This window comes from Pieris rapae, chromosome 14, assembly GCF_905147795.1.
Source record: "Pieris rapae chromosome 14, ilPieRapa1.1, whole genome shotgun sequence".
NCBI classification, from domain to species: Eukaryota; Metazoa; Arthropoda; class Insecta; order Lepidoptera; family Pieridae; genus Pieris; species Pieris rapae.
In genome coordinates this window covers 6862124-6875230 of record NC_059522.1, presented here as the reverse complement: position 1 = coordinate 6875230, position 13107 = coordinate 6862124, and the positions used below count along the sequence as shown (strand labels likewise).

General features: G+C 30.7%; 2 protein-coding genes and 1 long non-coding RNA gene across 4 annotated transcripts; 2 read left to right on the top strand and 1 right to left on the bottom strand.

The window, feature by feature from the left end:
* Positions 1–7: 7 nt before the first annotated feature.
* Positions 8–3741, bottom strand: LOC110998611 (ras-like protein 2). 2 transcript variants are annotated; one of them, XM_022267328.2, is made up of 4 exons: positions 3530–3741; positions 2985–3072; positions 2576–2787; positions 8–2343 (listed from the first exon to the last, which is right to left on the bottom strand). In XM_022267328.2, the coding sequence occupies exons 1-4, from the start codon at positions 3632–3634 to the stop codon at positions 2149–2151; spliced, it is 600 nt and encodes a 199-aa protein (XP_022123020.1). In that variant the 5' UTR covers positions 3635–3741; the 3' UTR covers positions 8–2148. The 2 variants fall into 2 exon arrangements, with proteins under 2 accessions (XP_022123020.1, XP_045486997.1); XM_045631041.1 differs by lacking the exon at positions 3530–3741 and adding an exon at positions 3262–3361.
* A 700-nt stretch (positions 3742–4441) lies between these two features.
* On the top strand, positions 4442–5904 carry LOC110998625 (cyclin-H). The gene has a single exon (XM_022267352.2). The coding sequence runs from the start codon at positions 4561–4563 to the stop codon at positions 5536–5538; it is 978 nt and encodes a 325-aa protein (XP_022123044.1). The 5' UTR covers positions 4442–4560; the 3' UTR covers positions 5539–5904.
* A 3291-nt stretch (positions 5905–9195) lies between these two features.
* Positions 9196–10299, top strand: LOC123689718. The gene is made up of 2 exons (XR_006750630.1): positions 9196–9363; positions 9933–10299. It is a non-coding gene; the product is annotated as an uncharacterized LOC123689718 (long non-coding RNA).
* Positions 10300–13107: the final 2808 nt, after the last annotated feature.

Below are 13107 nucleotides of genomic sequence, written 5' to 3'. Positions count from 1 at the left end.
AAAAGCCTTATCTTTTCATGTTACTTTATTACTACAATTACATAATATAATATGCCCTTAACAACAGTAAGACTTTCTCGCCTTAGTTAAAGCTCTTTTAATTTTTTTATAAAAAATGACTGTTGATATTAAAATATCACAGCATTTTCATGAAATCCACTGTAAATTGTCATTTTTACACTAATGGAATATGGTATAATATAGACAATGTTTTAGCAGCCTTTGAGTAAAAAAAAATATTAGGCATGTTATAATCATTCTTTTTTGCTGTTCAAAATGTGTTCATTTTTGCTTTGTCTATGGTATGAAGTATCAAAATGACCTAGAATGATTAATCATATTTTACAACATTATATAAAAGAACAGCATTTGAATATGAAAACAAATGTAATTAGTTACAATATATAAAATATGTATATTTTGAACAAGTAAGACTAAGCTTTCAAGTGCGTAAAGCAAATAAATTACAAAGCACAAAATTGATTTGAAAAAATACTTTTCATCAATAAGATAAAACATGAAATAGTTTCATTATATCGTATTAAGAATTCGGTAGCGGCGTTTGATACCTGAAGCTGTAGAATATTATTGAACTAATTACATCAGCTTTTAGATCTAACAACCCACATCTTTTACAAGATAAACAGGTACTGGAACGGAAAAGAATACTAAGATCAAAGCTAGCAAATAATGTGCGTACATTTGTAACGTTAAAATCGCCAAATATAGCGTTCATACTAAATATTGTAAACGTTTATCAAAATCTATGTACGTAAATTGACGCTTAGCAAAAAAACCTAAAAACAAATAATAATATAAAAATATATGATTTCCTATATAAAACACTAATACACTAGATGTTAATATTGTTAATTATGTTTAGTTTACTTTATTTCCAATGTTTTAATGCTGAATATAAACCTTCAATTTTTTTTCTGTTTATTTGGCACGTAAAACATTGAAAACATAATTGTTTAATATACAATAGTTAATAAATACAAAACTTATACTAACGTCGTATTTACATTCTCGTGTTAACATTGTACAAAATGTATAACTTTGGTGTAAAAACTATCATAACAATGAAATTGTAAAAAATTTCAAATCGAGAAAACGCTCGTTTGACGAGAATGTGAAAACAACTAAAGCCCATAATAGACATCTGAACGGAATATGTTGTTCTAAAAATGTCGCCTCCAAGTTTTTTTTTAAATACATATAACAAAATTAATTTTTTAGATGTCTATTAAGAGCCAACTTATATTTATGTATAAAAATTAGTTTTTGGTTTCGAGACAGTAATAAAAACCATGTTACATTAAAATACAATATCCATGTGATCGACATTTTACATTTAGCACTGATATTAAAGAAAGAAATTGAGAACATAGAATTTGGGGTGAGACATGTTGCCTAAAAGTTAAATTTTAATACTCAAATGTGACTCAGAATGATATTTTCTACAGGTATTTGTGCGTTTTGACTTAACCAGCAAAAATGTGCGTTGCAGTGTGTAAATTTTTTTGCTTGACTTAACATTTTTCAAGAATTTTTAAAGGGTATTATTATTCCAGCACACTCACTATGTAACTTCCATAGCGAATCCGATCCCAATACAATATTAAGTGGAACATAAACTACATATTTTTAAAGTCATTAGTGTCTTTTGTTAGGAAATGTCAGACCAATTATTAAGTAATTAATAGGTCAACTTATGAAATTGGCATTGGTTTTTCAATACAGCAGAAAAATTAATATTTAAATACCTTTATGAATTAACTTACATAAAACTAATAACAGAGACTTGCAAGTGAAGAGGTATATAACTTATACTTAATGACAACAAATAACAAAAAATATGTTTGTATCAACGAAATAACACAAAAATTATGTGATTTGTAAAACACAGAATTAGAACTAATTGTTTTCTAGTTGGATCGTTACATAAATTAATAAATTAGAAGATAGCCTAGATTTTTATTAATAAATCAAGTTTCAAAGTCAATTGAACAACAAATGTTTAGTTTTGAATAAAATAAGAATAGCAAAAATCAAGCAAAGCAGCAAATGTAAAACAAAATCTTTGCAGACATTTAACTTTGATATTTACTGTTTCATAGCTGCAATTCTCACCCAATTTTGAGTTTATTACAAGATAGTGCATTTCTTCTTCTTGTTCCTATGCTCTGACTTAATGTGAATTCTCTCTGCTTCCTGGAATCTCCGAACAAGTCTCACAAGCTCATGGAAGGCCTGGTCTACATTCATACGAGCCTTGGCACTGCACTCAATGTATGGTATCTTGAGTTGACGGGATAGAGATTGTGCTTCATCTAATGTAACCTGTAAAAAATTTATTACTTATATCATAATAAATGATTTATAAAAAAATAATTAATTGTATTAGGGGAAATGTTTAAGAAAATCATATGAGGATATAGCAATATAATTCATAGAATAAAATGGCTATAACTGGGATCTTAAGATGGCATTCAATAGACATGAATATTAGATAGTACAGAAAAACACACTTATTTAAGTATGTATATGAAATAAATAATATACTATATCTTACCACTCTCTGGCTTTCTAAATCAGCCTTGTTTCCAACCATCAGCATTGGAAATTCATCCCGATCTTTTACACGTAAAATTTGCTTATGGAACTTAAAAAGTTCATCAAAACTGGCATGGTCAGCCACTGAGAAAACCAGTAGGAAGCCTTCACCTGACCTCATATATTGTTCTCGCATTGCACTAAATTCTTCTTGCCCAGCAGTGTCAAGGACTATAAAGTAAATCAAGGAATTTCAAGAACAAGATCTACTTTATACCATGTATTTTTAAATTTTAAGAGCATGTATGTTTTATGCATTTTAAGACAGAATATATACAATAAAATTTTGTAAAATTACTTTTGTTTTCACATGTAAAGAATAGAATATAAATAATCTGCTTGTTAACACTAGTAAGTTATCTACTTACTATCTAGTTTTGCAGGAATATCATCAATAACACATTGCTTTGTGTAGCTGTCCTCAATAGTAGGATCATAGTCAGTTACAAAATAGCTCTGAAATCAGAAAAAACACAGTGATAGAATAGATTCATATTTTAAAATCATTTTCTTCAGATGTAATTTGACATAAAAATAAGAAAACCTAATCCAGTACAATTCAAGATTTTAATTACATACACACATTAATATGTAACCGACACACGTTTTCCTTAAAAGATGTAAGAATATTCGAAGAATCCTTACCATGTGCATTGATAATAAAAATTATGTAGAAATCTAGTCATGAATTTACACTAGTGGGCGGCGTCTTTACTTCTTTACCTTGACAAAAACACAGGCACCCATTATGCTATTTATATTGATGAATAAATGTTCTACACGAACCCATAAATATCTTAACGCATCAAGTTCTGACAATTTATTGCTATCTTTTTAGACAATAACCAGAATTGATGTGAATACTAAGAATAAGGAAATAAGAATTCTTATCGTAGGTGGTGTATAAAAATACCTGTATAAATTGTATTGTAATAGCACTTTTTCCTACACCTCCACCGCCGACAACTACCAATTTATAGGTTTGGGCTTGATTTGGTCGATCACCTGGCCGCGACATTATTTTGTCTATTTTAATATAAATTCGTTTTGAAAAAATTCTATGTAATCCGACAGAAACTGTTCTAAGTTCTAAATTCTCAGTTTTCAATTCCTTTCAGTTTTTTAATCATAGATACAAAATTCATCACAGACTTAGTAATCTGTCAATATGGGGAAAATTAATTTATAGATTAAAATACTATAATTGATGCAATAAATAAAATCGCCTTTTAGGTTGTTCGAAATAAATTATTTTACTGCTCGCTGACGAAGTGCTACTTTCGATTGTAGAAGAAATAAAACAAGCAAAATATTATTCTATTAGCATTGATTTTACTCCAAATATTTCACACACCGATTAGTGAACATAATATTTTATGTTACTTAGAGATATATTATTTCGTTTGTAAAACTACTTTGTATCGCAAATAATAAAATTTAACAAATACGCCTGTTTTTGCTTATACCGAATATTTTAAAAATACATTATAATAATTTACCCATTACAGTAATTAAGACGGATTTTAATATGGTTATCCGGTGATTTATGTGACAAATATCTCGTGTGCGTTTTGTTAATCGCGCTCGCTGACCTCCGTCACTCAGCCCTCACAAACCCCCGGTAGTGACTAGCACTTCCGCGCATTTTTATATCAAAATTATCATTTGTTGTTAGTCTTTATCTATTTCTTCCCTTCTTACCAGCATCTGGGGACCTTAGGATCATATATTAGGTGTCAGTGCTGGGAAATATTCGTTGCACATTCTTGCACCATTGTCGTTGTCTTCTAGTCTTATTTATAGTCTGTGTCTGATCAGTGACACTGATCAGATATCAGTCAGTATAAAGATTAAAGACTAGGACAACAGTTTTAACTGTTCTATAAGTTTAAAAATAAATGTATGTATTGTGCTTAAGTTATTGAGGGTTCTCATATAGGAATCATGTTTTCAACTAGCTCGCAAAGAAAGTTTTGGACATTTAGTGACGAAAATGAATTGGCATGTCATCGAGAAAAGCACAACTTAGAGTTTATTTCAAGACACGGTCAGAACTTTGATGAACAACAACGTTACAATTATTTTTTATCTCCAGAAGAGGAAAGACTGTTATTAAAGCAGTATGAGCTGCATTTAAAAGAATTCTGTAAAAGATTCCAGCCTCCTATGCCTAAAGGAGTTATTGGTACAGCATTTCATTACTTCAAACGTTTCTATCTGTACAATTCTTCTATGGACTATCATCCCAAAGAAATTCTCGCTACATGTGTGTATTTAGCATGCAAAGTAGAAGAATTTAACGTATCCATTGGACAATTTGTTGCTAATATTAAAGGTGACAGAGAAAAAGCTTCTGATATTATTTTAAACAATGAATTACTTCTTATGCAGCAGTTAAATTATCACTTGACTATTCACAACCCTTTCCGTCCTGTTGAGGGTTTCCTTATTGACATTAAGACAAGATGCTCTCTGGCAAACCCGGAGCGGTTACGTTCAGGAATTGATGAGTTTCTGGAAAAAGTTTTTCTCACTGATGCTTGTCTTTTGTATGCTCCTTCACAAATTGCATTAGCAGCTGTATTACATGCAGCCAGTAAAGAACAAGAGAACCTGGATAGTTATGTGACTGACATGTTGTTTAGAGATGCAGGTCCTGATAAGTTAGCAGTTTTAATAGAAGCTGTTAGAAAAATAAGATCAATGGTTAAAATGGTTGAGAGTCCTGCTCGTGAACGAGTTAGGGCCATAGAAAAGAAATTGGATAGATGTCGAAATCAGGAGAACAATCCTGATAGTGAGATATATAAACGGAGAATCCGAGAAGCTTTAGATGAGGATGATGTGCAGTACACTGGTACTAGTAGAATGTCATTAGATACAAGTGGAGTAACACAAGTATTGTCTCCATCAGCATCTTAAATTTATAGAAATTTTTAATGTGACCACTAAATGCTTGGAAAACTAGTGCTAATTTATTATTTACACTTTGACCTGGTTGTTGATGGTGTAAATGACCATAAATGAAACTTAATTTTTTTATGTATAAAACTTCATGTAGATTTAAAAAATTCCAATCACAATTATGATATTGTTTATAAATTCATAAATTCCGAGGGTACAAAGCACATTCAAACAATTACATGGTTGAAGATACAATTTTATTATTATCATTTAAAAATGTATTCTAAATTAGAAATCGACTAACCTAAACCTATTGTATATATGACTACTTTATCTAAATTTGGTTATTTTTTAAAGCCTGACCAATAAAATTTGAGACTTGAATTGTGTTTTGTTTTAACAGAGGTTTTTTAATCTTGTATTTTAATATTTGGTTTATCAAAGACAAAGTAATCCTTAATATACAGAATATCTAAATTTAAAAAACAATTACTTTATAGAAGATATAAAGGTTTATTTTATTCAAGTTCAAACCATTTCTTCAAAGTATACCCACATAGCCTCAAGCCGCTTTATTATTTTTTAGTAACATTTGCTGCAGCTGCGCCTGCTTTGCGGTTACATTTAATTTGTCTTCACAATTAATAATCTCAATATGTTTTAATTCTGTTAAAAAACCCGTAATATATGTAACAGTAGCATTAATTACTAAGTATTGTATATGATTTTTTTATTAATTTGTTCTGGCGTAACCTACTTGCAAGTTCTTGGCTTCGTCGATTTGAAAAGTAGGCTATATAAGATGTGCAATATACGTTCAGTCGTCTTCCGAATAGTTGATTTTTATATAAACAATGCCCTCGACTTGGAAATTATTGAAATATCATTATTCCTTTCCAGCTTCCAAAACACCATCTCAATTGTAATCAAGTATTTTTAAATAAGAAAAATGTACAAGAAGAAAAATTTATTCAAATTTAAATTTCTTATTCAATATATCTATTTATTTATATATGGAAGGGTAAGGTTCGGTTCTGCATCCACACTTCGCAGCGCTTTTGCAAAAAATGTGCTTGTCTACAATTTTGTTAAAATAAGAAATCACGTACTGATCTATGGGCTGCAGGATTGGAGCGGTGTTAAGATGTATATAGAGAACTTTTATAAAATGAGTAGGTAAATCATCTTGAGATCTGGTGCCGGCTTACATGGAAGGCTTTTCCTGTAGATATTTTAAATAACATAAGGGCCAACCAGCAAGTTTATTTCATATATTTTCCAGGTAACCCACGCATTTGGATTTGAAATTCACATTTTTAAGGGATCTCAAGTCTTTAAAAATCTTACGTGATTTACAGGCTCTGAATTTTCTGAATGGTATACTAGCAGAGGCTTGATTTATTTTATATCCGTACTATTTATCTATAAGTACTATACTGAATTCGTTTGTCCGTAATTAGGTGCTAATCGATATAACTATACTAATATCTTGTGTCGAAATAATAACAAATTCAGATTAATTATACGATTGTTTACTTTTTAGAAGTGTCGTATGATATCGTCATATTTCATTGTAAAGTCCCTTAGGTAATTAATAGAATCACAGACATGTCTTCAGCGAAAAGGCGTTTTTATGTACATATTTAACACATACTTATATACGTACATAATTAACGCGCAATTTCTTTAGCGGTTAAAATCTAAATACCTCACCAAATAAATTCAATAGGTTCCAGTTTGATAAAACTGGGTTAACTCACATTATTAAACTTGATGTAAAAACCATAAGTAGCATCATATGGTTTTATGATCTTTACACAAAAGATACATTCCTGTTTGTTTTGTGAAAAGCACGAAGCGCGGTTTGAATTAGAGCTGTGGGCGACATTAAAGAATTTTGTGCAATGTTCAAAATGTCTTATGGAATACAAATTAGTCGATCTACTTTATGTTGCATGTACGAGTATTATTTTGTGTATGGAAATTATAATTTTATGACGTACGAATTCTTTTCAAATAAAACGTAATGTCTTTGGAAAAAAATGCAGTGCTGGAGCAATACTGCTTATATGGACCCGGTGAACTTCGTATCACCTACGTATATTTGTGAAACCATTTTTAAATAGATCAGAGAGATCGGACCTTAAACTACAGCTATGAAATACACAGTTTTGCAAAGCATCTCATAAATACATGACAACCAAAAGAAAATTAAAGATTTATAAAAAGACAAGACATCAAAAATTTTTTGCTAGGAAAAGTTATCATAGAAAATTCAATGATCGTTTTAGCATTTTTCTGTAATTACTATTTGTTTCCCACGGTTAAAATCGTCCTGAAGTTCCACAAATATTTCAAGATCATAAATAGCCAAATTGGTCCGGCCATTTCGAGTTTTAACGAGACAAACGAACAGCACTTAATTTATATATAAAGATGATGTGGTGAATAAACAACATATCGGAAATAAACAAAAGAACAGAGGACCAGTCTTCCGTGCCTACAAAAAATCCTTTTTCGCTAAGAAACCACCTAAAAACCTCCGGGTTATGGGGTATGTGATGTACCAAGTATGGTACCCACAAAATATTGAAAGTATATAGTAGGTATTACTTAAATCCAAATGATTATATCAAATGTTTATTAATTAATAACAAAGTTACACTTATAAATAGTGAAAACATGATAAACTAAAGATGAAATTTCCTTCATACAAATGCTTTATCGTCATGTGAAATTTAACGAGAGATTCGGCCTTCAGGGTTTTTGACACATTAGCAGTCGCTCTGCTTCGTGCTGTAAAAAAAATACATTTGACTAAATGTTGCTAGTTTAAAAACAATGTTGCTAGTTTATACTGGCAATTTTTGTGATTGTGACTGAAATATAGAGCAAACTGTACATACTAAGAAAAAGAATGAGACGGTGCATATAAAATTAAAAATGCAGTTTTCTAGATATAAATTCTAAACATGAATAGAAATAAACCTTACCTGAATCATTCGGTAGATTTTAGCAACAGCCTCGTCACTTCTGCAGGACATGCCTAGAGATCGTTTTCCACCCCAACTTGATGTAAATGTAAGCTGTGCTTGTGTCAAACACAAGCACGTGGCGATGAATAGGAAGAAAAAAAGCTTGTACATTTTGTATTGTAATGGTTAACAAGATGAGATGATATGATGGTGCTAATAGTAAATACGGGCATTTTATACACCAAGAAGCCATAGGTTATTTTAATTTTCTCCAAGGAATGGCAAATTAGTAGGGGAAAGTTAGAAAATAATTAGACGCTTTGTTGGTTTCGGCGGTTCTCAAACTTAAAAACCACATCATTTTGCCAACTATAGAACTGTCGCAAAATTCAAAATTCAGATTTTTATTGTATCATCACAAAAGTCTTAAAAGTGTAGTTTTACGTTATGAAACTTTTTTCATTAAGAAATATAGAAAATTAGAGTTTTTATTACATTTACTACAGGTCTGTTATCGTTTATCGCATACTATTATTTAAATATATCTATCTTTTCTTTCGTTCCTATACAAAACTTTTACATTCCCACGGACGGAAAGTTTTTCTTATAAACTAGATAATTACATTCATTTCATAGGTTTCTTACGGTTGTATAAAAACGGGAACGTAGGCGAAAAATCATTCATTGGATAATTCACAATGGCATCTCTACGTCTTTTTAAACGAGTGGCTGTCATTCTTTTGTTTGCTGCTGCAAATCTTTTTGCTGCTTCGAATGGGCAACTCACGTTTTCCAGTGGTTGGGGAAAGCGGTCTGGTAATGATGACGAGATCACAATAAGCTTGGATGACCAGCTCCAATAGCTTCCGTAAGTCACTGTTTTAATTAATACCTGTATATTTTATGTAACATACAGTTCTGACACACTGTGACACTATTCTGTCTGCATTTTAGCGCAACCAACTGATATACTTCTAAATTTTTAAATAAAGCAGCATGCTTTTTCAGTTTTAAACCAAAACCACAGAACTGGTGTGGATAAATTTTAAATAAAAATAAAATCTTCCAGAATAGCTTGTATTTCATAATAATTTTTATCAATGTTTTTTTTGCCAGTAATATAGTCAAAGGTGTTTGTGGCATAACCAAAGGGTTATAATGTAGTAAAGATAAAATCGTTAATTCATTTGGTGCTAGGTCAATATAAAATTAAATTCAGTTTGTTTGGTATAATTTTATTAAAACCCCTTCCATTCTTTTCTTATTCCAACAGTCCATATAACATAGCTAAACATTTACTGATGAGTACATCTAAGTGCTTAAAATGTCTTATTTTAATAGCAGAAACATAGTGAAGTAGCAACATCGCGGTATTGGTAGAGTTTTTCCCGCACTTTGTAGTTGTCAAGGGGTTTCTAATTGACATATACTTTTTAGGCGATCTGACGACCATTTAAGGACAAAGGAACAACGCTACCAGTTTTTGTTGCCGATATTTAGGTATAAGACGTAATAGTGATGTTTTTTTATCTAGCTTCATCACAGCCAAAGAATCTATAATAGGGAATAGTACCTAAAAGAATCAATCCATTATGTGTCTACGAAAATCTATGATATTGTATTACTGTATACATCGTGGTTTATTTATATGTCATCTAGCTTACAAATATATTTTAAAACAGTGATAAGATTTTATGATGTAAATAGTGCAATATGGCATTATTTTCCGATTAAGTGTTTGCTTTGTAGTATTATTTAAAAACCATAAACAACTAGAGTCAACAATTAACGAATGTAAAGAAAACAAAGGACGGAAAAATGAGCAAGTTTAAAAATAAAATGGTAGAAATGTGTAATTTATCATCACCGAACTATTTATAATATTATAATCATCGCAGCATATAAGGTGTTTTATTTTGAACCCATTTTTCTGAAATATATTTTTAGTCAGTGACATAATTTTAGCGTTATGTTCTACAGAAAGGGTAAATGAAGGCAGGTAAAGCCCACTAAAACAGTTCTTCATTTAAAGTAACATCAATATTACATTAACAAAGATGTAATGCCATTTCCTCTTTATTGAATTTGCACAATACGCGAATAAGTACTAGAAATAATCATTTAATTAATGATATTAATATACTTGCATATCTTCTAAATAATGCTACTCACCAACGCACCCCGTAAATACTTTTTTCGATAAAAAAAAATATTGTGATTTAAGTCTACTAAAAATTATTTTATAAATGTTTATCAGTACGGTTAATACGTAGGTATTTTAGACTTAAATTCATTACTACATTGTTGCATTATAATTGCCAATAATGCATATATTTATGCATTATTTTAATTTTATATTGTTGGATTTTTCAGACTTTTCACAGTAGATTCTCTAACTCTAACGTTATATGTATATACAATTATTTCTAACTTACTTTCTATACTTAATATTAACCTATTTATAGTAATCAAAGTAAAGGAAACCACGATTGTTTTCCTTTACTTCGATTTATTAACAAAAATGAAACAAAATCAGTATAGAGATAGCCCTTACTCTCTGGATTTAACTTGTAAAATAAAATAAATTAAGTAACTAATAGATACATTTTAAAATTATAGTTTTAAATATAATGTTGATATATACCTGAATGAAAAAATAACGGGTATAAAAACAATAAACGGTAAAAATAAAAAAAATCAATCAGAAAACTAAAATTAGAATTACTATTAAATGTACAGAATTCTGAGAAATGTATAATATAAATATTATATTACACAATTCTGGGCGGAAGAATTCTATACATTTGTGTATTTGGGATTTAAAAATTATTTTATTACAACTAGACTTAAATATATTTCGTGTCTACATAATGATAATTTGAAGTTATGTGTCTATAGATGTTGTGAATGGTGTATCCTACAGATGATGGCCGACGGCCAGTCGAAATTGGAAAATTAAGTTTGTTACACAACAAAACAAAATTACTTTTAACCAAATCAGTAATCAATTAAATAAACTAACCTAAGATGCTCTCACAATGCAACTCAAAGTTAGGTCACCCACAGAAGATTTTTCACGTATCTCAAAGCCATTATAATTTAGATGCGTGAAATATCTAAATCAAACGAAATAAAGGCACACTCTAACTATTAACAATACAGAAGCAAGAGGGCGTCGTATCACAAGTCGTATTGTAAGAGGTAACGTCCATTTTCGACTGGAGATCTTTAACTAAAATGCTGTACCTATCTACATTACCATTTTGTACTGAAACCTAACCAACAATATACTTCTTCCGCATCCAATGTCTATTTCTAAAAAAATATTAACATTGTCTAAAAGAAGGTAAAGGCACTTCGAAAACGTCAAATAAACAACGAAATAAAATCAAATCAAAAGATTAGTGCATTGGATCAAATGCTGCCCGCGTGGTCGTTCACACCTGGGCCAGTCATTAGGCCTCAACATTTCGAGCCAGCGATTTGATGATTGATCAGATCAATCACCAAATCGACTACTTTGTTGAGGCCTTAAAAATGGCCATCTGGCGCTCCTGATGCAGCATCAGGGGGTGGTAGCTAGCCAGGCGGGTACCTTACCCTCCCACCGGTCGGATTTAGTCGCCTCTTACGACACCCATCTCTTCCGACATGGTATTGGGGAATGTATTCTGCTCCGCCCCAATACGGAGATGTAGGATTACATCATTCTATGACGTATTTGTTTATGTTGTAGAAATACATAGATATGGTAGTTGCATGAGTATACCATTATTTAGACGTTGCAAGTACGAATAATGCGTTTAAGACATTAAGCAAACCTATATTTATTTCAATGTTTTGTTCCTAATATTAGAAAATCTGAATTTCACACTTTGATTTAACTATATTTACTTAGCGTCTTGCCAATGCTTTAATTGAAACTATTTCCTTTATATTAAACATATTTAAATAGGCAACATTTCACAATTATATTCGTGTACTAAAACATGTATAATAATTTTTAATTTTGCGTGTATTTTAAATATTCATTCGTTTTCGAAACCTTATAACTGTCTTTATATAGAGAGTACCGGGAAACAATGAATATAAATACACAAATGTTTTGTATTTATATTCATGTTCTTGCCTTCAAACTAAACTCTTTCTTAAACGATAGACGACTCGACGTCAGTTCTGGTCAGTGCCACAATGGTAGTTTTGCTAAAAGAAAGATATTGGTTGAAGCTATCCCGTAAATAAGGTAGATGTTGGATGGTATTTGTAGTATGTACGTGTATGTTCAAACTCTAGTTGACAGGCAATACGTTATAGACCCAAGTGATTATTTAAATGGAACGTATCCTAACGTATGGACGTTCGAGTCGATACTCGTAACAAAGTTCAGCGGCTTAGAGATATCTGTCTTAAAAGAAGATTTTCCTTCACTTTCGCGACGTTTACTTCTGAGGTCGATGGTCTACCAGAGCGATGCAGATGCATCACTGTACGACTGCGTTGTACCACTCATATGGATGTTTTCTCAACATTACAAGTGATGGACACGAAATTTTTCGAGAAAATTGGCAAATTGAACATTTATGGTAATCCAAAATTAAAAAAATATGCAAGA

Excerpts from the sequence above, each read along its gene's own strand:
- LOC110998625 (XM_022267352.2), top strand. The coding sequence starts at position 4,561 with ATGTTTTCAACTAGCTCGCAAAGAAAGTTTTGGACATTTAGTGACGAA.
- LOC110998611 (XM_022267328.2), bottom strand. The coding sequence starts at position 3,634 with ATGTCGCGGCCAGGTGATCGACCAAATCAAGCCCAAACCTATAAATTG. Across the intron at positions 3,073-3,529 it reads TTACAATACAATTTATACAG|AGCTATTTTGTAACTGACTA; the intron begins GTATTTTTATAC and ends TTCTGATTTCAG. Across the intron at positions 2,344-2,575 it reads ATTTAGAAAGCCAGAGAGTG|GTTACATTAGATGAAGCACA; the intron begins GTAAGATATAGT and ends AATTTTTTACAG.